General features: G+C 38.8%; 1 protein-coding gene across 1 annotated transcript in view; it reads left to right on the top strand.

The window, feature by feature from the left end:
- CPEB4 (cytoplasmic polyadenylation element binding protein 4) overlaps positions 1-17,797 on the top strand; it is a 44,771-nt gene extending 26,974 nt beyond the window's left edge. The window contains exons 3-8 of the mRNA XM_010579060.1: positions 5,241-5,414; positions 7,706-7,795; positions 8,430-8,548; positions 9,472-9,586; positions 9,797-9,978; positions 13,359-17,797. Of these exons, the coding sequence (XP_010577362.1) occupies positions 5,241-5,414; positions 7,706-7,795; positions 8,430-8,548; positions 9,472-9,586; positions 9,797-9,978; positions 13,359-13,586 (908 nt within the window). The 3' untranslated portion in view covers positions 13,587-17,797. The remainder of the gene's footprint in view (positions 1-5,240; positions 5,415-7,705; positions 7,796-8,429; positions 8,549-9,471; positions 9,587-9,796; positions 9,979-13,358) is intronic.
- Positions 17,798-26,142: the final 8,345 nt, after the last annotated feature.

Raw genomic sequence — 26,142 nt, 5'->3', positions numbered from 1 at the left:
AACTGTAGGAAGGTACAACCGTAATTTCACTTCGAGCATTCAGTTGCTCTGTCCATTCCAGGGGTTTATGATTTTTATATTAATACTAGCTATGGATGCTCGTATAATTCTCCTAGTTGTAATGTGGCCTTAGAAAGTTGGGATGACATTCACAGGAGATACAGATCTTCTTGCTTGCTCGTCCCTTTGCTTTAAACAGTTTGCTCTTGAGCTGACCCTTTTATGTAAATCTTCCACAGTTAATGGCACAAAATACACCTGAAATTGCTACCATCCTGCAGACTGGAAGGCAGCAAGAACCATTAAAGAGCATCAGGTGCTCAGCCTGGGTATGCTTTTTGCAGGACAAGCTTGTAGTAAGTTTGGGGTTTGAGTGATTTAGGACTCCTGCATGCATTTTTCATGCTTCTTCAGCAGAATATCTTTGTCATTGGGAACTGTGTACTTTATACAGAATTGCATATGTGATTATGCACAACATGCTGACAGTCTTTTTGGTGCTTCCTATAGAGAGAAGAAAGCTCCACACATTTAATTGGAGGTACGTTAGACACAAAAGATGTAATTAAAAAAAGAGAGAGGGAGGTGGCCAGGAGCCCATTAAGTGTCTCCAGTTAGGTGAAGACGCAAAAATTTGACTGGGTTGCTTATTCATGAAGTTCCTTAAAATGAAAGACAGTAAAAGCAGCAGATTTTTGCAAAAGATCGTTGGCTTTCTCTATGGCTTTACTTCTTACATAGAAAGGAGTGTTGCAGGGAGGACTGAGGTGACAAAATAATCAAAGCAGCTGCTAATAGCATTTTAAATTTCAGACTGATTTTATTGGAAAAATATGTCTCCATAGGTTACTAATAAACAGTTGAACTGGTTGCATGAACACTTCATATTTTTTAGGTTTTGTAACATATTTCTTGCTCAAATATCTTGTGAGATTAGTAAATCTGTCCTAGGCCCTTTATGCAATTACCTGAAATGTTGAGGAAATGGGGAAAGGATAAATAGATTTGAGGAATCCAAACCAACGTTGTAGTTGTCTCATTTCTTAGCAGGGGATAGGCATGCATCCTGATATTCAGAATAAAATCTTTTTCTCTGGTTGGTAACAGCTACCTTAAGGCTTCATTTATGTTGCAGCTTAGCTAGGGTTCTTCCATAGCAAAGATTTCTCTTAATATGAAATTACGAAAGCCAGAGACAGAATTGGTAAATCACAGTTAGCTGTCTTGCTAGCCTGCCAAAAGAGCATTCTTTAGTTTCAATGTTGTGTATTACATTGTGTGAAATTAATGGCGTGTGATGAGCTCTGAATTCAATGAGTGGAGAAAGTTTGTATCTGTGCTGTACTGGGTTAGTTATAAACTGTGGCTCCTGAGAAATGTTTTGAACTGTCAAATGTTTGTATTTTGTGGGTTAGATGAAGCAAATGCAGAAAATAAGAAGCAAATTAAGAAGGAAAAAAAACTCCTTAGTATTTCATTCTCAAAACCTCTTTAGTGGTATTTGGCACTGGAAATACTTCCTAGCTGGTGGCTGAGATTTTTTGTTATTTTCCGTAACTGGTAAAGGAGAAAAATCATGTTGCCTTGAGTGACACAGGTGGTAAAGCAGTGAGGAGTCTGCTGACCTAAATTGTGGTCACAGATCCGCAGTGGGAATCGTATCTGTGCTGCATGCTTTGTTGCCAAGAATGGGTGTACCAAGTGAAGGGGTTTGTGTGGTTTTGTTAATAATTTAGAAACCACAAGCAAGATTTTTATGGCTTTATAGGCAGAGCTGTTTTTGAAAGTGCTTGATGTTTTCTAAAATGTGCAAGGGCTTCTGAGCTTTGTCAGAAATGCAGTGAGACTGCTGATTGCTTTCCGTGAAAGAAAAGTTCCTGAAAACTTTCTACTTTGAGGACTGTATGAGCATCTTGCATTCTAAATTCAAAATTACCATGGAAAAATTATACTTGTAAAGGCCCTCAGCCTTTAAGATTCTCCCATAAAGCCAGTACCTGTGTGAACACCTGAGAAAATGCTCCAGTCTGACGACTAGGGCTTCGTTATTTTGTATTCTTGGTGTTAATTGTGAGTATCTCTATCAGCAAAAGATCAGAGAAGTAGAATGATCTTACAGATGTTGAATAATCATGGAGTAAATTGGATTGATATGATTTTTATTTTGAAAGAGGAAATGACTCCTGTTTTGTTGTGGTTTACAAATATTTAAATGCTTAAACTAATTGTCAGCTCAATTCTGAATAAGGAAGCAAAATAAAATGCCTGGTGTGGTCAGAGTTTCTCATAGTACTTGCCAGGAGAATCCAAGTTTTGGAAACAGTTAGCCTGCTTTCAGATACAGATTTTAATGAGATTAAAAGAAAAAGAATGTGCAAGTTTGATTAGAAAATTTGGCCATATTCTGACAATGGGTCCTGGAAGCCAGCACAGAAAATGTGGTAGAATTGATTTGTTTTGGAACATGAAAACTAGGAAGCAGTGGATAACTGTTGAATAATTACAGCAAAGTGTTCTAAGTTAGTATGAGAGAATCTATACTGTTTTACACAGACTGCAGGAGGTCTGAAAGGCAGTTTTAGTGGCCCAGATGTTTTCTCCTTGACTTTTAAGTTTTTCAGCTGGTTATCTGCCAGTAATAATTTAACCAAAGATTTTGTGGGTTGTGCAAAGCTTTTATAGCAACCTAATTTCAAAACAGAAATTAACACAGTAGTCCTCTACTTTCCCTTTGTCAGGGCTTTTCCTACAGTTCAGATGAAGATCATTGTTAGCATACGCTTGAACAAGGTAGACAGCGTGATGCATTGCAGAATGTGTCAGGAGACCTGGTGCATGAGAAAAGATCCATTTACTTAGACATACACCCAGCAGAGGATTAAGGAATAGATTTGAAAATAAATGTGCAAATTAAGAACTGAAGTTGTTTTCAAAGTCTCTCTGAGCATACACATATACTTTGTCAGCCTCATATCAACATGTTTTATCGATAAGTAACAGACATGGTGCAAGGAAGGCATGATATTGTGGGCGGTGGGGGAGGTCAGCTTGTGAACACCATTTTAAATGACCCAGAGTATGAAAAGGCTTGAGAATCACTGAGTTAGCATAAAGGCGATAAAACAAGGTCTTTTGGTCCTTATAACAATGATTGAAAGGCTGTTTTCTTTCTCATTTAACATGCAGCAAGGACATATGGGAGAAGGCGAGGTAACAATATTCCTATTTAATTTTCTAATGTTGACAATGTCTCATGGGAGAAATAACATTAAGTTGTTACTAGAGGGCAAAGTCCAAAATTTAAGATTATAAAGGATCAGTTTCACATAAGTTTACATAGTCTGCATGCCATAAATAAACCTTTTAACTGAATTAGGTAGTACTCCACAGTAGAACTATTGAGGCTGAAATGATCACAATCCTTACAGTGGACATCATCTGTATGATTTGTTACACTGGAGGGCTACGCTGCTGTGTTTGTGTGTATGTTATGAATGCCAATTCTGGAGAAGTTTATTTTGGTTCTTTCGGGTGCTGATGGTTTTCTCGATGCAGCATAGACTATAGTGAATATATGTCCTGGCCTGCTAGGTTAAAAAACCAGATCCTGCAAGCATGCATTTTGAATTACCTAACAGTAGTAATGCTGATGAACCTGAAAAGATTGTTTAGGTATGGAGAGTTCCTCCCTTCCAACAATACCTGCAGGATTGGGGTCTTAAAGAGATGAAACAAATGGCATGTGCATCAGTTCATTAGGGGAAAACAAAATAACATTGAAGTCTATATTACAATATTTTTATCCTAGTAGGAACCAGGTTTGCCTAGCTACAGAAATAGGCCTGATTATAGTTGACTTTTATTTTAATTAAAGGTGTACAAAGACTCTAGAAATTTCAAATAAAGAAAGATGACCAAGCCTTCCTTTTTTTTTTTTTTTTTTTTTTTTTTTTGTATAAACTCTGTGGACTGTGGATTTTATTGTATTTTTTTCTTTCAACTTGTTAACTTTGATTTTTGCATGGAAAATGTCTGGATATTGGAACTGGTCAAATTTTCTGTTTTCAAGATGTTTTCTTTCTTAAAATCAATTTATTTCAAAGGAGGGAAGCCAGAGCAGGATAAATTAACCTTACCAATACATTGCTGTGGTAGATTGTAATGAATTCTGAAAAAGCAGACATTGTATATCACATCATAGGCAAAAGGGAGTATATCCTAAAAATTGTAGCAAACTTCATTTATTTGCTTACTGTCCCTATATATATTTATTTCTTCCTAAAATGTTCCTTAAATGAGTAGAAGACTATTCAGTTTGTTGTCTAGATATTGAATACCGTAACTAAAGGGTGAATTCATGGGAGAGATCAGCTTGTGTGCTCTATTTATGATATTATACAGTTGCATTTATAAATAAAAGAATTTTATTTAAAAGTAGTAAATATTATTAAGGAAATCTATGATAAGGGTTATCATAGAAGAATATTGGGCTGTGAGGGGAAGCATGCTTACAACATTTTCTGTTAGAGTGAGTCCATTAACGAAACTCTGTTGTAACATCTAAGTAAACTTGCTTCTAGGAATGACACAGTATTGCCTAGTTTTCAGTCTTCATTTGCAGTAAATTACAGTGGGTCTTTCTGTTTTTATGAGGATATTTTTGTTATTTACAAGTGGGGTGGTTTATGATATGTTTTGGTATCAGGTAATTTAAATGTGTAATGTATTTAGCTGGTAGAATTCTTGTTTTCCCATCTGCACTATGAAATTGTATCTACTCATTTTAAGAAGCTGTTCACTGAAAAATGATATATACGGTAGGTTTTAGTGATGTCTGCTATTGAGAGAGTCCCAGAAAGAAATTTGGCTTATATTTTCTTCTTTTTTTTTACACCTTTTTAAAAGAAATCTAATTGGAAACACACATTATTATGGAAAATAGTCAACTTGAGCATTCATTAGAAGTACTGTTTTGTTTCAAATTTTCGTTAGTTGTAGTGCAGTTATGAAGAAGGTAGCAACCTTTTCTCTGAAAGAATGCATTTGAGTTACTGAATGGTTTTGAAAACTATAAGGGTCATATGAAATTGAGAACGTAACTGCTCATTAAAAGGGAAGATTGCAAACAGTTCTACTGCTAATGCAACAACTAGTGCATTTTTAAAAATTACTTAAACAATGTGTGCTTTGTTCTGTTAGTATGGTTTTTTCCCTTCTTTTTTTTTTAACCCCCTCTTCAGGTCAGTCTTCACTGTTTCCAATGGAAGATGGGTTCTTGGATGATGGACGTGGGGATCAGACTCTTCACAGTGGTTTAGGATCACCTCACTGCTTCTCCCATCAGAATGGAGAAAGAGTGGAACGGTATTCCCGTAAAGTCTTTGTCGGCGGACTGCCACCAGATATTGATGAAGGTACACCCAGAAAATCTTATCCAGAAAAGCTCCTTCTGGCTTAATGACAAAACTGTGGTGTGAAACCTTTTGTCTGTTAGCTAATGAATGATTGTTTTCCAAACTCTACAGAAAGGCTGTGATATGTAAATGTGTCTTTGCATATTACCACTTTCAGTCCATGGCAGTCGTGAGATAATTCAAACTAGTTTAGGCTGTAGCATTGTTCTGCTGTTGAAGAACAAAATCATATGTTAACAACACATTTAACTGACTTCTACGGTATAAAAATTATAAAAAAGGCATAGTGGTACAAAAATAAACAAGTAAATATCACCTGTTGAAACTCATAAATACAGGGCAATAATTTTATAGGTGCCAGAAGCCAGTAGTAGGAAAAGTACGGCTGGTAGTTTTATACAGTTTGTATAGCATAGTAAGTCATAAGTATTTATTTGGATGGTTATGTGTAGTTCTCAGAGGTTGTTTTCAGCAACGATTATGTCCTGTGGTAGCTTCTAATGTGTGCGTGGTGAGGACTCAGACAGGAATGTATCTGTGCAGAGGCAGTTGCATACAGTGAGGAATGAGGAATCTGTGGTGGGTCCATCATACAGACAAAGGTGACAGAACACTGCAGTTATTTTAAAAACAATAAAAATATGTATATAACATGCACAAATCTAGTGAAGCTTCATTTCACCAGAGTTCTGTATTCTGTGTGTATGAGTGTGCTGGGATGGTGGTTAAAAGAACTACAGCAACTGTAAATCTGAGAAGTTGCTTTTTCTTAACCACAGAATCATTTTAATACCCACTTTTTATGTCAGGGAGAGTGACTGTAATGCACTGCAGTGTGTACTACTGTGACGTGACAACCTGACTTTCATGGCAAACATAAGAGCTACTTTATTATTAAAAGGTCAAATATAACATGATGTTTACAAGTGGAAAAACGATCTTATAGTCTCTCCTTTGTTGTTTTTGGGGTTTTGTTTGTTTTTTAACTTTGTCACCTTTGTGGTTTTAAAAGCAGATGATAACATGAATAGTTTTGTCTCTGTGGACCCTAGTTACTGAAGAATAGGACCTTTTCTAAACCTGTGCTAGGACGGTAGCTTGAATTTTTCAGTTGCTTCTTTCAGTGCTCTTTCTGTTAAATGCACAAGTGTGAATTAGAATAAGGAGTATATGGTTTAAAATCTACATGAGAGCTGAATTTTTGCGGTTTTTCTGATCTTGTTTCTAGAAAGCATTTTATGTATGTGCTTTAACATTAAATTTGTGTTAAGTTGCTATTTCATGAGCTGTGTCATCAAAGAGTGTAAACAAATTGAAAAACACATAATTAGTAACACCTTTTCAGATTTTTTAACCAAATTTGAGGGTGGGGAAAATCCTCAAAATTGTGTATTAGGGACCTCCAACAGCATGCTAGTATGGAAAGCCCTGTAATACAGCAAACAGAATACAGCTGAGCATTGTGCCAATTTAGATGATGCTCCAGCAATGTGAAGTTTCTTCTTTTTGTTTTAGTTTTTTTAATGAAAAATTCTTGTCCAGAGAAACTTTAACTAGCAGTGGTTCAAGTGTGTTTGTGGAGAAGGAAAAGGGAATAATCACTCAATTTCAAGAATAGAATTCCAACTGGAAGACTTCTGTGGGACTAGCATATGCAAATTTATACCAGTAGTTTGAGGTCAAAGGCAGAATTGAAATGGATGCAAGAATTGCTTGTTGATACAGTAATATGTTCTTGCCATCTCTCCTATAAAATTACATAACTATGTCCTGCAAATTTACTCTGTTAGTTTGAGGTCGAGCTCAGATAGTGTTTGCACATGTGGCACTGGCGTGTGATATGAACAGGCATGGCTGGGTCTTGTGATAGTCCCTTCATTTTTTTTCCAGTCTTTCTGCAATTAGAAAGCATATTGGCAGAGTTGATTGTTTATTAGCAAATCAGCAAATTGTCTCTAAACTCTTTGTGGGAGAATAGTTGAAGCTGGGTTATGATAGTTGTATAGATGCAGTGACTCCATTTCTGTGAATTAGTGGGTTATGAGCTTTTATTGATAATCATCAGTAGAAAGAAAAGCTTGGTCTTTGACCTGTCTTGTTTTCTAATGTGTGTTCTGACTTGTCATAAAGATTCCCCATCAGCTACTAAGCATTGCTATGAGCTGCTGAACCTTTAGGGTCACAGAATGTTTATTTATAGGATGAAGCTGCCTGAAATCAGTGTTCTTCAAATGTCTTCCATTCAATTTATTTTAATTTCAATTCATGCCTTTTCCTTTCTCTCTTTACAGATGAGATCACTGCTAGTTTTCGTCGCTTTGGACCTTTGATTGTAGACTGGCCACACAAGGCAGAAAGCAAATCTTATTTTCCTCCTAAGGGTAAATACCTGATAATCAATAACATATGAGCATTTTTGAATCATTTTTCTTGATGAGACTCCATTTTAGACAAGATTTTTGAGACAATGACCCTATGTTTAGGGGAAAAAAAGTTGAATCCTCGGGATTGTTATAAACTGGTGGAATTTAGAATGTGGCTTTGCAATTATTCTGCACTAAAAGAATTCTTCCTTAACTTCCTGGTTTTACTTTATTCCCTTTCCCTTTTCTACCCCTCTTGTTCTTCATTTTTGTAGTACTAGTTGAGACTAGTCCTCTTGAAAGGGACTAAATGCCCTCCACAGAAGCTGGGAAGGATTTGTACCTTATATTAACAACCATCCTGGCAGGTTTGCCTCTACAGCTGTGGCTTTTGTCCAGTTCATACTGCTGGCTTATCCTTTTCAAAGGAAATGGAGAGAGAGTGTGCTGATCAGCAAGGTCCCTGCTTTCCTTTGTGTCTCTGCAGAGGACTTGCAGGAGGCTGGGTTGGAAATGTGTGAGAGCATCTTAAAAGTTTATCCCTTACTGTATGGTAGCATGATGACATGGTGCCAAGGATAATTCTGGATTAAGTTATTATCCTATAGGCAGACAGACAAAAGTAGTTATGTGTTTGTTTTCCCTTTTGTAGGATATGCATTTTTGCTATTCCAAGATGAAAGCTCTGTACAGGCACTGATTGATGCATGTATTGAAGAAGATGGAAAGCTCTATCTTTGTGTTTCCAGCCCCACTATCAAAGACAAACCGGTAGGTAGAATTGTCAGGGCCTGCACAATTCCTGTATGATAACCAGAAATTGTTCTCTTCAGATGCCTTTTTTTCCTTATTTCTGTCTCCAGAGTGCTAATTTTAAAATTTCTTTAAGGTGTCAAATTAAGTTCTCAAAGAGAAGACCAACTTACTTATTTTTAAACTAGACATTATGAAGTTTTTTAGTCTAATTACAATTCATATTTTGGTTAGAAAAAGGTTTGCTAAATTTCACCATTGCTGATGTAATAAATGTCTTTCCAGACAGGTATTTTATGCTTGTTATTGATTAAAATGTAGAGTTCGTATTGTCTTGAGTGTTGCATGTAACATGTTCTGACAGAGACAAATTAAATCAAAAAAAATGTAATGTGGCATTGAACTGTAAATTACGAGTACAAATGGTTTTGGGGCCGATGTGAGTCTGTTAATAGTTGGAGAGACTTCTGCTATATTCCTGTACTTCAAATTTGGCCAGCTGTAGGCAAATACAAAGTAGCTAGTTTTGCATAGTAAATAAACACGCAACTTTGCGCACTGGAGCCTGTTGCATTGAGATAACGCTAGTCTAGTGCTTACACTTGGCTAGAACAACACGAATAGTGTAGATACATGCGCACCAATGTGGTTCATACAGCGCAGTTCAGTCACGATTAAGTAAATGTGTAAGTAGAGGGTGAGTTTTTTCCCAGAAATTTGGGTAACAAGGAAGTGGTGAAATTTAGCATGATCAAGTGGTCTGTCTTAACAGAGCTTATTACCATTTCATTTTGAGAAATGATTGCTGAACGAGTAGAAAACGAGTTTAGAAAGTACAGCCATTTAAGAGGTTTTCTTCTTTGTAGGATACTGTTTTAATTTATATTACTGAGATACTTTGAATTGTGAATGGTTAAAAAAAAAAGGCTTTTTGTCCATAGGTTCAGATCCGGCCTTGGAACCTTAGTGATAGTGATTTTGTTATGGATGGTTCACAGCCTCTTGACCCACGAAAAACCATTTTTGTTGGTGGTGTTCCTCGGCCTTTACGAGCAGGTACACTGCGTGTTCCGCAGCGCTGGGCATGTTGAATATGCAGCCTGATTTGGGGAGCAATGGGGGAAACAAGTTATTTCAGCAAGGGAAGTATTAAGCGTTCTTGACACTTGTAGTGGGGGACATGAATACAAATGGACTGTTTCATTTGATCCTTTTAGAAAAAATTACCAAGTCTACACCATTGTTTCATTTTCCTTTCTGGTTTAGTGGAACTTGCGATGATAATGGATCGGCTGTATGGAGGGGTGTGCTATGCTGGAATTGACACAGACCCTGAGCTGAAGTACCCAAAAGGAGCTGGGCGGGTTGCATTTTCTAATCAACAGAGTTACATAGCTGCTATCAGTGCTCGCTTTGTTCAGCTGCAGCATGGAGAGATAGATAAACGGGTAAGGTCTTCAAGCATATTCTATTTTTGTTCAGTGCTTTCTCTAGAAACGCTTTTCCATGTAAATGTGTGTCATTGTGAAGACTGTAAATGTTATATCAGATTAATTGCATATTCAGGGCTAGATTGTGCCACTTAGATACAACACAGAATAAAAATGAAGGAGTGGTACAGAGCTGTTGCTTCTGGAACGTGGGAGGCAACTGTGAAGCAGACTTTCTCAAATTGCTTAGCATAATGGGAAGCATGTCAGCTGCCTTGCCCTTTTATAAGAATATTGCACTCATCGTATACTCCCACTGCAAGTATTTGCACTTGTAGTGTTTGTATAATGTCAGGGAGTAAGGTATCTGCCAAGGATGGAGCCGTTCTTGCTCCTGTTCCGCATCTTTTGAGAGAGTGGGCAGAATCTGGGCCTAGTGTTACACATTGTGTGCTGGGTGTTCCTAAAGAGCATCATAGTAATGCATTGTAAATTCGTTAGTGTGCATTGTAGCCTCATAGTCATCCTCCACAGCTTATGTAAAGGCTGTGTCTGGTTATTTTATTCCTTTGTTATTATAAATTAAAGGAATATGCCAAATGTATCTGCAGTTTGCTTGCTTCTGCCCTCTTCATCTATATAAAATGTGTCTTTGCCAATTACAGTGATCTTTGGGCCACAATTTTGAGAAACTCAGATCCTTACATCTACCATTACGTCTAATTCATGCTTTGTCTCTGGATTTTTCTTACATGACTGTCATTATTGATCTTAATTTTATAATTACTACAGAGGAAAAACCGCAAACTTGGCTGATTAGCTGATGATTTCACTTCTGCTTTAGCTATAAAGCTTGGGTAGAAGAATTGTAACAACAATTTGACTGTGGGCCTGTGAATTGGAATGTCTTTGTTCTAATCTTGGCTCTGAAATAAGTTCTGTACGGCTTTGAACAAATAATTTGGGCTGCCCTTGTGCAACTTCTGCTTGCATAAGCAGACACTTGGGTGAATAGGTCCATTGAAGCTGGTGGGACTACAAATGTAAGTAAGTACTTGTGAACTCTAGCAAAGATTTTGCAATCTATTTCCCCTTCCTTCTTTCCTCCCACTCCTCCTTATTTCCCCATTTTGTGTGCAGTTCAGAAGAAATGTGGGGGAGATAAGGGCTCAGAGGATTCATTATAGGAGGGATTGGGTTCATGAGAGATACAAAAGTACAACAGTGGCAATACTACTTTTTATTAATAAGGTACTACTTATTAATAGTTTTTCTAATAAAGTTCTGTAAAAATAAAATTAGTAACAAGAATGTATTTCCTGTAAAATTAGGCAAGGAGGTTCTACTAAAGGGTGTGTCCTTCAAAGAGATAATGCGAATTAAACGCTCAGTGGCCTGCAGCACCCACCACTGCAGAGCTTCTGAGTGCTGCCACCCTAAGTGTGCCTGATGAAGTTGCTGTAATTTATGCTTTTTCTCTGTAGCTGGGAAATCTCACTATACCTAGCACAAGTAACAGTTGCAGGCCATATTTGGCACACGCACTTCAGCACACAATGAATAAATGCGCTGAGGACTCTGACTAATATATATGGGTTGCAAATTTGCACAAAAACCAGTGCTGCAGTAACAGGCTAAAGCAAGCAGAGGTATAATTACCTGTGCTGTAGCTTGGCCTCTGAATATGTCTGAGTAGACATAATAGAGCAGCAGAATTGCCACGTTAAGGCCTGCATAGCGTATTTGTAAAGGCTCTCCTCTTAGCACTTGTAGAAGACAACACTCATCAATGAATACCCAACCTCAAAATACATAGCAAACTAGGTGATGAAGGGAGAATGTGGTGTTAGGAATGTTTGTCTGCCTCTGGTCTTTTACAAATTCATTCTTCTGAGTTGGCATGGAGGGGTGTTTGAGAAATGCAACTCTAGCGGTGGAAGAGGAGAAAAACTGAGGTCAAAAAAAAAAAAGAGGCTGCTGTACTGTCTCCAAGTAGTTTATATGTACTGTAAGCACAGATGACATCAAACTACTGCAGTGCTCTGTCTGGACAGTGATAAAATTGGGTAAGTTTAAAAACACAGGAACTTCTGAATGTCCTTATTTGAATGAGCTGGTATACCTCTGAGGCTTGTGAGATGCAGAACGGAGCATCCCTAAGCCAGATGCAGAGATAACAGGTCAACAGTAGAGACACCAGTCGCAGTCTGGAAATGTTTGTGAAAACATTAATTAAATGAGCTTCAGAGAAGGCTCACAAACACTTCTAGAACAGGAACTTGTACTTATACTTTTTTAACGTGAAGTTCTGTGTTGCGCTCCTGGTATGTCACATGGAGCTTTCACAGTTCTGTGGAGCTAAGGAATGGAGGTGATTACTGGTTTTGAGGTGAATCTGAGCCTTTAGGGGATAGCAGTGCTGCAGTTGTGATTTAAACACATAGGCATGTCTAAACGAGCTGTGCTGTAGCCAGCTTGGATACTGCGAGCAGCAAGCTTTGCCTTGCTGTCACAGAGAAAGCACTCGAGTGCTGTGAGCAGGGTTTTGTAGCCCACAGTACAGCAGGCTTGGTTTTGGTATGCAAATGCCTAGATTAAAAGCTAGTAGCCTGCAGATGTTGCAGTGTAGATGTATCCTTGGAGCACCAGCTGGTAAGTTCCTGTGAGTCATTATCAGTTAAGAACTTGAAGAAATTTTTCTTCTCCTTTCTTGTCTGCTGTACTGAATTACTGCTCATCATCTGGCCCTTAATGCCAACAGCGTAGGTGGCTATCAGTCCCATTTTAAGCTTCTCATTTGATCTCAACAAGAGTAGGTGGGTTTCCTTTTGCTGAGGGGACTAAGCCACAGAAAAAGAAAACAGAAATATGCTGTTTATTGAAGATAATAAATGAAATTTTTTAAAGCTGGAAATTCAGAGATTGAAATTTGCAGACCATGTGCATATTTAATCTGCAGTTACAATGTTGTGTAAACAGTTTACATTCCTACCTGAAAGGGTAGGAGCTTAATTGTGCATCACCTTACTTAAAAGTAAACACCCAGAGTTCTCCATGGTTTCGATGTGAATCTGTGTATCTGTTCTGCAGCGATGGGTTGATTGGTCCTTTCTGTAAATCAGTGACAGCATGTGTGATACTGATGGTCAGCATTGGTTTCTGGGTATTTTTTTAAGGATCAAGGAGGACAGTGGGAGCAGGATTGTTCTCAAGTGCCCATAGTTTCGGGTGTTTAATGGCTATGAGGTAATGAGAGGGAAAATCCTTGAATGTAGTGTTCCCTACTACAGAACTGTGATCACAATCCTGCTAGAATACAGACAGTAAATAGTGTGGAATTGTCATTATCTATATTGTTATTAAGAATTGTAAACTTTCTTCTCATTTTCTGAATACAGGTGGAAGTTAAGCCATATGTCTTGGATGATCAGCTTTGTGATGAATGTCAGGGGGCCCGTTGCGGTGGAAAATTTGCTCCATTTTTCTGTGCTAATGTTACCTGTCTGCAGTATTACTGTGAATATTGCTGGGCTGCTATCCATTCACGCGCTGGCAGGGAATTCCACAAGCCCCTGGTGAAGGAGGGAGGAGATCGCCCAAGACATATTTCATTCCGCTGGAACTAAATGCTCACTGCAGTGCTCATATGCAGGCCTCAAATTAAGTGCACTCTTCTGTTATCCTGATTGTCCCTACCCCACCCTACCCTTTCTCTTATTCAAGATAGCATGTCCTTTTGTAGTAGTCTGTAATTTAACAATAGTATAATGAAAGAATGACCTATAATATGGGTATTTTGTAGAATCTTGTCATTGAAAACTGTATTGGGAACTCCTTTTCGTATTGATAACGTTGCAAGTGAGTTGCATTCTCTTGTCTTTACTACCGAGAGAACACTTAATTTCATGCAACATTTTCTTAGAGGAGAGAAAAATATTAAGAAAAGAGAATTGAAACAATAGAGTATTTTGGTTTTTTAATTAAATTATTGTTAATAAAGAACATAAGAATACTTTTATTAAAATAACCGTGTAACAATAACACTATCAGTCTGTTCTGACACTTTTCCCCCAGGGAAGCCTGTTTTTGCCTCTTTTTGTTTCGACTTCGGATTTTTCCAGCAACAGATGAAGTTAGCATTTACCTACCAACAGGAAAGAGCATGTTTAAAGCAACAAAAATGCATGAGCAAAGTTGAAGCAGCATTATAATAATGATCTTTTTAAAAAATCTGTTAAGGGTTTTGAGGCTGAATTTTAGCTCAGTATGTATCTGACCGTGCCTCTGACTACCACCCACATCCAAATTACTAATGAGATAGGCAGAGCTTACTATATTTTCATCAAAATGATTACATTTTAAGAATTCCTGAATGTAAAAATTGAGTAAAGTTACTACTGAGGGGGGAGTGCACCTTTTTTTTTTTTCTTTAAGAGAACTCAATTGTCTGGTTACAGCCCTAGAAATCCTACCAAAGCTAGAGTAATGACAACTAGTTAACTGGCATTTCCTCTCCTGAAGGATAAATATATAGATTTTATTTTTGATGGCTATATATAACTCTATATCCTAATATACTAACATTCATCAGGGGCCAGCCTTTGCTCTCCATTTTGACGTGAAAAAGTAGAAAACCTAAAGATACCTCAAGGATATCACTGATTTTTACTGAAGTTTTGATATTCCATTGTGTCACACAAACTAAAATTGACTGCTTATTCGTTTCCCATCTTGGATGTAAAGTTAGTTTTAAATACACTCTAACTTAGTTGTAACAGAAGGCATGAACCTAAGTAGTTTCCAAGTCTTGTTTTGCACTATTTTCTGAATTTGTGCATGAAATGGTGCAAGTGTGCATATGCCTTTCTTACTCTTCCTGTAGAAAGAATCCCAACTAAGATTCCACCTCTTCAGAACTTAATATGGGGAAATAAAGAAACACAGGTATTTGAAGTGCCAACATTGCTAAGTTAATGCCTGCTTTATTATAAATAAGTTCTACCTTGAGAAGCATTAACACAGTACATGTTAATTGAATGATAAAGAGTGGGTGCAGGGGTTTAGTTTGAAATAGTTGAATGAAGGAGTAGTTCTGAAAATTATTTTTATTACTATTGAACTAATGCCCTGGCCAACTTCTCAAATTATATTTAGCAGTGTGCAAACAAACAAATGTAGTGGCAATCTTCTGAACTGCCCGAGTGGCATGGTACCATCTTAGATTCTCTCAAACCAAAGACTTGCCTCAGCACTGCTTGGAAAACATCTGCTCCATTAAAAGCCTTTGTCGGCCCCCCTCATCCCGTTCCCCTAGCCCAGATTATCTTTATGAGAAGCAGTTTTTATTTTCAATACAGGCTTTAATGAACTATACCTTACCAAGTTCCAAAGGTCAAAATGGAGACATTTGCTGTCTACTAGTCAAGTATAGAAAGGGAGCTGCTTTTAATGAAATCCCTGAAAATATTGACAACAGTAATGCAAATGCAGAGTGCTCTTGTGTAGATTGTCAGGGACTTTTTTTTCTCTGAAGTACATAATTATAGTTGGAATGTTCCTTTAATTTTTTTAATGCTTGTAGGTGGCTTGGGGTGTGCTATTGTGCCGATCCTACCCAGTAAACAGGTGAGATGGGTTACCATTACAAGAAATAACACTGTTTGAGAACTAGCTTTGAATAATAATTTTCCCTTTGTACATGACCTGCTGAATTTCGGTACAGTGTTTTTGTAGCTAACTTATTTTGTCATGCACATAATGTATATTTGTTATGCACTACTTTTGTATATCTTGTTTTTCCAACAGTGAGCATTTTTAGGCACACTTTTCACTGACGGGATATCTCTTTATGCAATACCTCAATTTTTCATATTGCAAAGAGTAGCTTTTTGTACTTTTATTACTGAGAGATCTTCATATACTTCATTTTTTAATATAAATAATTTTAATAAATTTTATTTTCTTATATTCTGCTTTTTATACATTTCAGTGCTCTGCATACATTTTGAATTATGGATGTTGTGCACTGGCAATGCTATTTTAGAATCTGCAGAGAAAAGAAAGCATGTTGCTTAAACATCTTAGCCCAGCACCAGGTATTTGGTGTACATATAATTTAAGAAATAGTATATGTAAAGTTGAGAATTAAAGAAGAAAAGCATGAAAGTGACAAATGACACAGTCTTTAGACCCATGAAATTTAAATGCATAAATATAGTGTAGAAATTTAAAAGTAAAGAAACATCAAAATTGTCTACCGCTTCTTACTAAGTTTTTAAAAAATTATACACAAATGCAGACGTTTTTGGTGAATGTTTAGCCATTTTTAATATTAATAAAAAATTGATGTTAGGTGTTTGATGCAGAAATGTGTCTGCTCTTTTAAATTATATTTAAAGAATAAAAGAGAGCCTGCTAGGTGGCAGGCATGTAATGTTAGTATGCATGACTAATGTAAGAAATTGTTATTCTACTAATATTCACTTGTGATTGTGTGACAAGCGTGTTTACAGATTATTTGGTTACACTTCGATTTACAGGGCATAAACAATTATATACATTACTCTGTACTTAAATAGTGATTACATGTCCTTCTGATTACATGGGATTTGTAGTTGGGGTTACCATGTAGCTCCAAACATAATTAACATGTAATTGGGTTACCAGTCTTAGGGTATCACTTCAATTTGCAAAGGGGTTAATAAGCATGTAGTTTTATCACACTAGCATGGCACTGGCCATGTATTTACAATGTAGTTACAGAGTAATTACATGGTTATTTTTGCAATGTAAAATAAAGTGTTTCTGATTATTTTATATGTAAAGGAACCCCACTGCCCCGTGCTTTTTGGTATAGTATATACTTCTCCATACACAGACCTCTGCAGAATGCAAATTTAAAACTTGCAGTGAATCAATTTAGCGTTTTATAAGGATGCTGTTGGAAAGACTTGATAATTCACCCCTTTTCTTTTTGAAGAGTTAAAACCTTCTGTTAAAAGGTGATTTAAAACTTGAATGTGATGAATTGTGGCAAGTTAACTTCAAGTTATGTGCAATACCTATTTCAGACTTCTGGAAGATCTTTGCAGTGTAATTCTTTGTTTTTAATTGCAGACATTTAAAAATGTCATTTTCTACTGTTCTAGTAAATCCTCTTTCTTGCTGGTATTTCTAAAGAAAAGAATCAGAAATCAATCTTTCTACTAATGTAAATTTGAGATTATTTTTAAAAAAATGGAATAAAAGGTTTTGGTCATTTGCTTTATTTTATTATCTTATTTTAAAGCTACTGTGATAGCATTGTAAGAATTGGGACAATATTGTATTCAACTGTTTTATTTTTTATATTTTTAAATTTTAAAGTATAATTAGTTTTTATAATTTTCATCAGATTTTTTTGTTATATTTTTTGGAAGTGAAACTTTTAGCAAGTGGGTGTCTAGTTTTTACTAATCCCTAATATGTTTTTCCCCCAATGTATTGCTCATATTATCAGAAGGAAAAGTTATTTAAGTATGTCAGTTAATTGTACTACTTGGCTGAATTTCCATATAGTTTTTACTGTGTATGGGGAGGTTGTAGTATTTATTATAGCATTTTAAATAAGGGTAATTCATTTTTTATTAAAGTCATTTTCACGTTTAAGTTCATATTTTTGTATGTTCTACTCTAAGTTATATAACACAAGTTACTTTTTTTAAAGAGTTCATTTGTTGAAGTGCTAGTGAAAATTAATGTTATTAAATAGTTTGCAAATGACTATTTATACCAGTATGCATATAATTTTTAAATATTTGTAATGTGAGATGTTGAATGAATAAAACTTTTAACTCAACGTTTCTTCTTAACCTTTTTATTTTAAGCTTCCTGTAGAAACATGTTACTTTGTGGCTGAAGCTCATGGGGCTTGGGAAGTGATTTTGATGAAGTGTACAGCACATGTCTGGCTATATGATGTGTAAAGTGCTGCAGGCTAAGTTCTGCAATCCCGTTCTGGCCAAAACATGGAGCACGGTCTTGCAGGGGGTCTGTGAGGGAGGGTATAACCACTCGAGGGATGCTGAGTACCCTGAACACTGCATTAAATTGGTACAGAATCAGCGTGCAATGCTGCAGAAATGGAAAGGGTGATGTCAAGAGGACTGTAGAACTGCTGTCTGTTGAATCAGGCTGTGAGAAGAACCCTTTTTACTGCTTAGGTCCAGGTGTTGTCTTTAGGTAATGTTGAATGCTAACTACTTAATTTTGTGAATTTGGTGCTTGTTGAGTATTTGTTAGAAATCGTGTGTAGCTTTGGAAAAGCCTTTCAGCAGCTTCAGCACTGCCGTTTCAGGTTTTTGCATAGCTTTAAGCATATCAACCTAACCAAAGAATTGCAGTTGGATCACTTGTTTCTACTTGGTGCTCTCTGCAGCGATTTCATAGGGACAAAGATGAAAACCAATACACAGCTGTGAAGTCAAGCTAACTGGGCAGGTGAAATGTTCAATGAGAAGAATACCACTCAGGCACATGTGATGCATCATGTAAGTCAGAAACCGCTGTGCAGCTGGGACAAAAAGAAACTAGACTAGGGCCAGAGTACAGTCAAGCAAGGCATGGACAGACATGGATTCTTTTCTAGTTGTCTCATGGTTGTGATCTGATACTAACAGAAGGAAAAAGTGTGGCATTTTAAAGAGCTTGCTAGTGCCAGCCTTTAATCTAAAATATCTAAACTTGAAATGTCTAAAAAGTTGTGTGAAGTGTTACAACCTTATGTATCTGCCCTTCAAGGACTATTCAACGGGAACTATGCATAAAGGATTCAGAAGTTTTGCATCCTCAGTAGGTAGGAATTCCCCAAACTTTCTTGTTTTTCTTACTTTGTTGCAAAGAGCTAAGCTTCAGTGAAGTGTAATTCTGATTGGACTGGAGGTAGCTCTGCTAAGTGGAAACATGAGTTGAGTATGCACTTGCACCTTGTGAGGAAAAACTGCTGCCCAAAATACAGTACTGCAGTAGGAATCAAACTGTCCCCACTGCACTGACCAGCACTTTGCTGTTGGTGTCTGAGCTGCTCGTCTCTTGTGCCATCATCTAAGGAATGGTGTGGTAAATGTTAAATAGATGTTGAGTATCGTTCTTTTCTGTGGGTGCTTCAGGAGATGCAGATCTTGCGGAATTGAGCTATAATGGGATTAGTTCTGCAAGATGCTAATCACTTCAACTCCCACTGGTTTCAGATGATGCAAACTTAGAAGCTAATGCCTTTAGAAACTAGTTTTTAACAAGGATGAAAAGTTCACTGGTGACTCTGCAGATACTTCCAGTCCCTTAAAATGGCTATTTAAAAATAAACAGAAAATGCTGGTATGCTTTGGATCAAAAACAGAGGCTAGAGATGTGTTGTCTGCCCAGTGAATAATGAATTCCTCAGTGCTGCGTTTTGTGCCTGCCAAACAGCACCAGACAGTATTGACCAGTTTTTAGTGTGTGACTTGGCTGGTGACGGAAGCGTTATCTCTCTGTTCTCTGCATTGGTATTGTTAGGAAATAGTCATAGTTCAGCCTCTCCCAGTGTGATAAGAAGTTCTTGACATTGTTTTCAAGTGCAAATGGTCTTTTAGAAAGCATGTGCTTATCAGTGGTTTATCTGATAATGTTTTTTAACAAATGCGATAGACCTGAAATTTGGTCCTGGAATATGGGGGATATAAGTCTTTTGATGCCATGGTGGTGGAATTAGTGATGTCCTTCAGAAACAAGGCACTCCCTGAATGATTTCAATTAAAAATGCTATAAACTTAGACATGTTTATCAGGATGTAGCATCTGATTTACAGTTGGGGATGTGTATATTCATTCTAAAATTTCCTGTATGAAGTTTGCGAAATGTTGACTGTTTAATAAATGGAATTTTATTACATAGGCAGAGGCTAAAAAGTTCAACTCAGTAAGGTGAAATGTCAAAAGTCTGGAGCGTTCAAAACTAAAATTAATCACTCTTGGTAGTGATGGCCTTGGCTGATTCTGAATTGCTGAGAAGTAACTTTCTAGGAAAGATGATATAACAAATCCCTTTTGGGTTTCAGTTTGTCCTGAAACTATAAATAAGTGCTACAGGCAGACTCCAGAAGACGGAGGTATGCCTGCTGGGCGGAATTTCAGAATTTCCACAGTACATGAATCTCAACTATTCTCTTTCAGCACAAACTGCTCGTCGAGCAGTCAGCCACCAGCTTTCTCTTGGGTGCTACTTCCACTAAATGAACTGCTACATTCCACATCAGTGAAGAAACTCCGTTTGGGTGGAGATGGATATAACCCATCTAGTACATATTTAAAGGCTAAAGTATATTTTAAAGAGAGTCTCTTAGCTGTCAAGTCATTGTTGGACAGTTTCTACTGTCTGTCCCGATTCTCCAGCTGCTGTTTATTCAGTGCTATGAAAGCCTGCTCAGCTACAGTCCAAAATGCACATTGCTTGCCTACAGGAAATCTAAGACAAATAATAGCCTCAGAAAGGACAGATGAGGAAAAAACACTGACATCTCTTCCTCTGTGTAAAATAAGCTGATTCAGTCTGTCAGTATGAAAAACAGCCTCTGGGATAAGAATATACTTGCAGCTGTCTTTGCAGTCATAGAAATTGAAGGGGGCGGGGGTAAATCGGTGCTCTAAATACATTATTGAACTACGCATTTAAGATGGGGAGAAAGTCTCTCTGAAACTTGATGCTCTGATTAATGCTATCAGATATCGCCTGTTTTCATGACTCATGAACTATAATTTGCTGACTTTTTGTAAGGCTCGTCAGACCGTTTGATACTACATGTTAATTTATTTGAATGTATCTATCACTAAGGAAAGCTCCCTCAGTCGCCTTGTTTATGGAGCATGGGAGACCGTAGTGTGGTACTATTCTGTTAAGGTTCCTTCACAAAATTTGCTAGTCAAAAGTTCTCAGTCCTCCCTGTATATAGAAAATATGGAAATATATAAGGTTTGTGTTTGATTGTGTTTTTCTTGCTGAAGTTTAATTTTGGTGAGTCATGAAAGCTGAGATTAAATCCTCTGAACACAATGCAGGTAAAGGGTAACTGTGAGAACGCATTTTTGGTTTTGCATTAATCTTACAGTTTAAAATGGACTTGGTTTTATCACTCTCAGCTATGTGGCATTTTTTTATTCCAAAACTGTATGGTAGGGTGAGTTGCTGTGCTTTTCATGTGAATGAAGAGCATTGATTTTACTTAAATGACAGACTGATAGTATAGATGCAGTTGACACACGCTGTGTGCCTTAGTAACTCTTAACACAGTTTTGTAGTCTGTGGAAGGCTAGCAATTCACACATAGAGCAATTCATTTAAAAAAAAAAAAGACTCCGCCAACCTTCTGCAACCCAACTTTTGAGAAAATGTTTGCTCAGTCTAAATCACCATCTCACACTGCTGCTGACTCATGAACCAGGATCAGTTTGCTTAGTGATTGTTTATGCCTTGCTATGCATGTGAAAGCATTAAGTTGTCAATTTAGCAAAGTGTCATTTTTCAAGACAGTGCTTCTCGCTTTAAGCACATGCCTAGTATTGGTTTGTGTATGGAGTACATTCATGCCAAGTGTTTCTGAATTTTGTTTCAGTGAGTTAAATGCGGTTTCTTAGGGTTTTGAGGAACATTCTCATTGTAAGTAGCAGACAGTAGCCCCCAGCTTTGCTTCAGCAGGCCAGCTGTTCACAGGCAGATGTTGCTCTGTACACACTGGCAGAATCAACTCGGCTCTTCAGTCAGTGGCGAGAAAATTTGCTCAAGAGTTGCTTTTACAGGGGGATGTCTTTGGAGGAATGTGATGGCAGAACAAAGCAGTGACTGCTTCAATTTTCTCTGCAGAGCTAGCAATCCTTGGAGACAGAAGCCCTGCTCTGTTCCTTTCCTGGCAGCATCCTTATGTCTCTGGGGGTAGGGAGGGAGTGAATGTTCAGTATCTGGAACAGTTCTGCAAAGACCCTAGTACCACTACAAAGTGGACTCGCTGCTAAGGAATGAGTATGTTCAGTGGTATTTATACTGTAGTTAAATAGGACTGTCATATATGCAGACAGATGTATTGGTGATTACGTTAGCCTGCAGGCACACTTTGGCCTGAGATCATGTTAGATTTCAGAAGAGAGGCTAAGAAAACGTGAGCTTTTTGTGCTTGGACAGGTGGTCTTGGAAGAGCTACGTTACCGCTGAATCTGAGGATGATTTAGTGATTTTTGCTCTTTATATCCTGTACTGAATCAGTATTCTTCCAGGATGTGAGAGAACAGTATCTGGAGGTTTATCATAGGTAGGAATAAACTTCCTCATATCTGTGTTCACATAGGGTCTAACTGCACATTCCCCAGAATAGTGGTAGTAACATACAATATAGTCCCTGCAGCCTAAAATTTGGTTAAGTTTTACTATCTCTGATTTGGAAACAAAGGATGTCATCATTAAATACCAATAACTGGTGCATTTGTGTGGAACTGAAGTCCTTGCCTGCCTTTTGCTGTATCCACTTGACTACAAGTCTTTCCTGGAAATACGGCTGTTCAATTCCGGTGTTACCTTCAGTGCTCATTTTGCCTTTTTGAGTTTCCCCCCATAGTTTTATTTCAGATCGGGAATCTCTATTTAAGTGCTGTAACACAGAATTCTTCTAAGCCAGTCTCATTGGCTTGGGTTTTGATTATAAAGTCTATGGATCTTCTCGGTGATTTGAAAATCTCTCAAGGGGTGGCTCAGGCTTTTATGTAACAAACTTAGTTTATAGTCTGCTGAATATTTTTATGCGCAGCATGGAGAAATGGGAAAATATGCCTCTCCTTATGACTGGTGTGGATGAAGTGGTTCCCACATGTATGGTTTGTAAAGCAATCTGAGATATGCAGGTTCATTATTATGAAATGCAGGTGTGTTAAAATGGCAGCTGGCCATTTTATCTTTCTGCTGCACTGTGTTATTGCTTACATAATTAACTGTGAGATCCATTGTAAATTATGAAATTTCACAAGTAAGCAAAAGCTGAAGGCATAATGCATTGCTTCTATTTACCAGAAGTGGTGAGTTTTGTTTTTATAATGATTCCTAGTTATACTAATAAATGGTCCCCAGTGTATTCTGTAAAGTAACCACATTCTAATAAAATACCTCACTCCAGTGACTCTTATTAAATCTTCTGTGAAAACGAAGGAGATACAGTAATTGTTTGTGCTACTGCTGAGGGTATAATTAACAAGGTTTGACTGTAGCTGTTGTTCAGAATTAGCATACTTTCCGCGTAAAAATCCCTGGTAACAGTGTTAAGATTCGTATTTCAGATGTAGTCACAATTCGCAGTTGATCGAGATAATGTAATACTTAATAAGCAATCTGCCTTGCGTGAATTATGCTGAATCATGTGAGTACCTTGTTTAACTCCATTGCAAAGAATCCTCATAGAAAAACAAATCTCTAACAGCAGGAGGAGTTTCCTTTTTGCAGGGAATCGCTAGGGAATCAGGGAATCGCTAAATGTGCATGCAGCAGTGTCCTGTTGGCTCCTTCCTTCCTTCTGCTTGGCATAAGCTGTAGGCTTGCTACCACCAAAACCTACCTTATTTTAAAATGATAGTCAAATTTAATAGATGCTGATGCATACTTGGCCAAAGTAAAACTGAAAACAATAGAATTCAGGAAACAATGCAAGTTCTGAGCTGGAGAAGCTGACATTTGAATACAAAACAAACGGCATGATGAGGTGCATACTGAAAGCTAGAATCTATCTGGTCTATTTTTAACTAGACAGTTGAAGATGTGGTGAAAAGCTGAGATGTTTGTTCGAAGTGATAAATACAGAGATAGTGGCTAGCTGGTCATCAGTTCACACATGTGAAAAGGAGGATGATGAACAGTATGCAGCTAAAATCGCTGAATTTTCCAGTTCTGCAGATCGCTTGTAGATTTTAGGTGGCATTGATTTTTGTCAGTATCAATAGATTCTAAAAGGGATCTGAGCTGAACTGGCATTTGAGGTCAAAGTCCTGGCAATGTGCTGTTGGGTAAAGTGGACAAAATGCGCCACACAAGGCATGTGTATTTGTATTAGTAGGGTTGAAGCCTATTCCATAAATGCGGATGCTGAGAAAACCACTGATTTGGCAGCCCTGAGGCCCTGATGGGGCCATAGGAAGGATGCAGCCTGCCAGTTGGCAAAGGGAACTCCTGGTCAGGAAGGTACAGCAGCAAGTGTTCACACGCAGTGTGAAGAGAGTCGTGGAATGAGAACGGTCCTGTTTAGGTTTATGTGCATGTGTTCAGTGTTTTTTTGTGGTGTGGACTGAAACATGTGTGTGTCAGCAAAAGGAGTGCTTTCTTTAGCAACACTTTGTGATTAATGGATATGATGAAGTTTGCACTCCAGGATAAGTTTTTAATGAAGCTATTTGGTTGCCCCTCTCTGGGCTTAATACCCCCAAATGAACTCACCGGCTGCTACCTCACTAGGCCAATTTGCTAGGTCAGATCTTTGCGGAGGAGGAGGGAGTCTCTGGTGTCTGGGGTCTTTTGGGGGGATCACCATTGATCTCAGGGCTACTGACTCGGTGGTTGTATCATGTCTGTGATCTCCTTTTTAGTCCGTACACTCTGGAGCCTGCAGTAGATGCCCTTTTATCATTGGGAAATAACAAATTGCTCCGGCAAACTGTCAGGCTGTGCCTCTGGAAGTTGCTCTCCTCTTTTTTTTTTTTCAACTGCATACACCAAATGCCTTTTTCTGACAGTGGATCAAATACCTGGCAATCCTGGGATACCTCGCAGGAGAGTGCGGTGGGTTTTTTTTTCCCCTGTCCTGAGCTCCCCGCCTTCCCGGCAGGTCGCCGCCGGAGCGGGGACAGCGGCTTGTTCGGTAGATAAGGCTGCCACCTCGTGGGGTCCGCCCGCACAGCACCCTGCCCTGCCGAGGGGACGGGGGGACAGCAGCCCCGGGGAGACCTCGGGGACTCTCGGCCTCCTCGAAGGCTGGGGAAAGGCTCCGGTCTACTTCGTGGTCTCATCGGATCCATTCGCGAGGGCGGCGAGTTGTCAGCGCCATTCGTATTGCTGGTGCTAAAACAATTAGAAAAAGGTCTTTTCATAGAATTTATTCTTTCTGATTCATAATGCTTTCCCTCCTCTGAGCAGCGAAGTGTGCTGAAACTCTGGGAAATAATACGGAGCAGTATTTCAGTGCCAAAGCAAAAATCAATGGGACTTGTGCTCTTAAGTGGTTTGAGAAATCCCACTTGTCACTGGCCGTGTCTCATAAACCCGCTGCTGCAGCGGGGCACGTCTCCTTGGAGCAGCGTTGTGGGAAGGACTCCCGGCTGCGATGGGCACCCTCTCGGTATCACACGATGCGCACGTACGCCTGCTGTTGCTTGAAGGACAAAACGACAACGGGAATTTAATGTTTTGTAAATGTCGTTCAGCAGGTGGCTGGAGCCACCCACCCATGCGCTAGCAGGTGAGCTGTTTGGAGTCCACTGGGGCGAAAATTCATTATATCGATGCAGGAACTGCAGAAGCACCCACATGAAGGAGATGCCGCTTGTTCCTCTTCTGTAAATCACAGCAGAGACAAACAATACCTCACGGCCTTCAGCCTGGAGTCCCCTATATCGCTTTATCAATAACCTGCATGAAACGTATCAATACATGAGTTCAGGCAGCATGCTTTGTGCTAAACCCTAACTAGTGCTGGCCAAAAGCAACCTTGTGGGGCAGGTTACTACCGAGAGAGAGACTGGGGTGGTACAAGGCCTTCTCCTGTTCTGCACCAACCTCGTTGTTCTCTCCCGCTCAGAAACCAGTTATTTCTCCCTTTCCCACCGTCCGGCCGGGACACCGAAACATGGCGATGGCCATCAGGGAGGACGAGGCAGGAGGGGTGCTCTGCAGGTCCCCCCCACGCCATGCCTGCCCAGGGGAAGGGCCCACGGGCGCTGTGCACCCCAGGACGCCCATCCCTGGACCCCCCCGTCTCTCCTCAGCGCTCTGCCTCGGCGGGGCCTGGCTGCCGTCCTGCCCCGCCGCAGATGGAGCCCGGCCTCGGCCCGGGGAGGCCGCTCGTGCCGCTCGTTTACCTCAACAGCTTCGGCTCCCACCGCTGCGGCTCCATCATCCGCTACCGCAGGGGGGGGGGTGTCGGCC

Source organism: Haliaeetus leucocephalus, unplaced genomic scaffold (genome assembly GCF_000737465.1).
Source record: "Haliaeetus leucocephalus isolate CR32 unplaced genomic scaffold, Haliaeetus_leucocephalus-4.0 Scaffold656, whole genome shotgun sequence".
Lineage (NCBI taxonomy): Eukaryota > Metazoa > Chordata > Aves > Accipitriformes > Accipitridae > Haliaeetus > Haliaeetus leucocephalus.
This window is presented reverse-complemented; position numbering and strand designations above follow the sequence as displayed.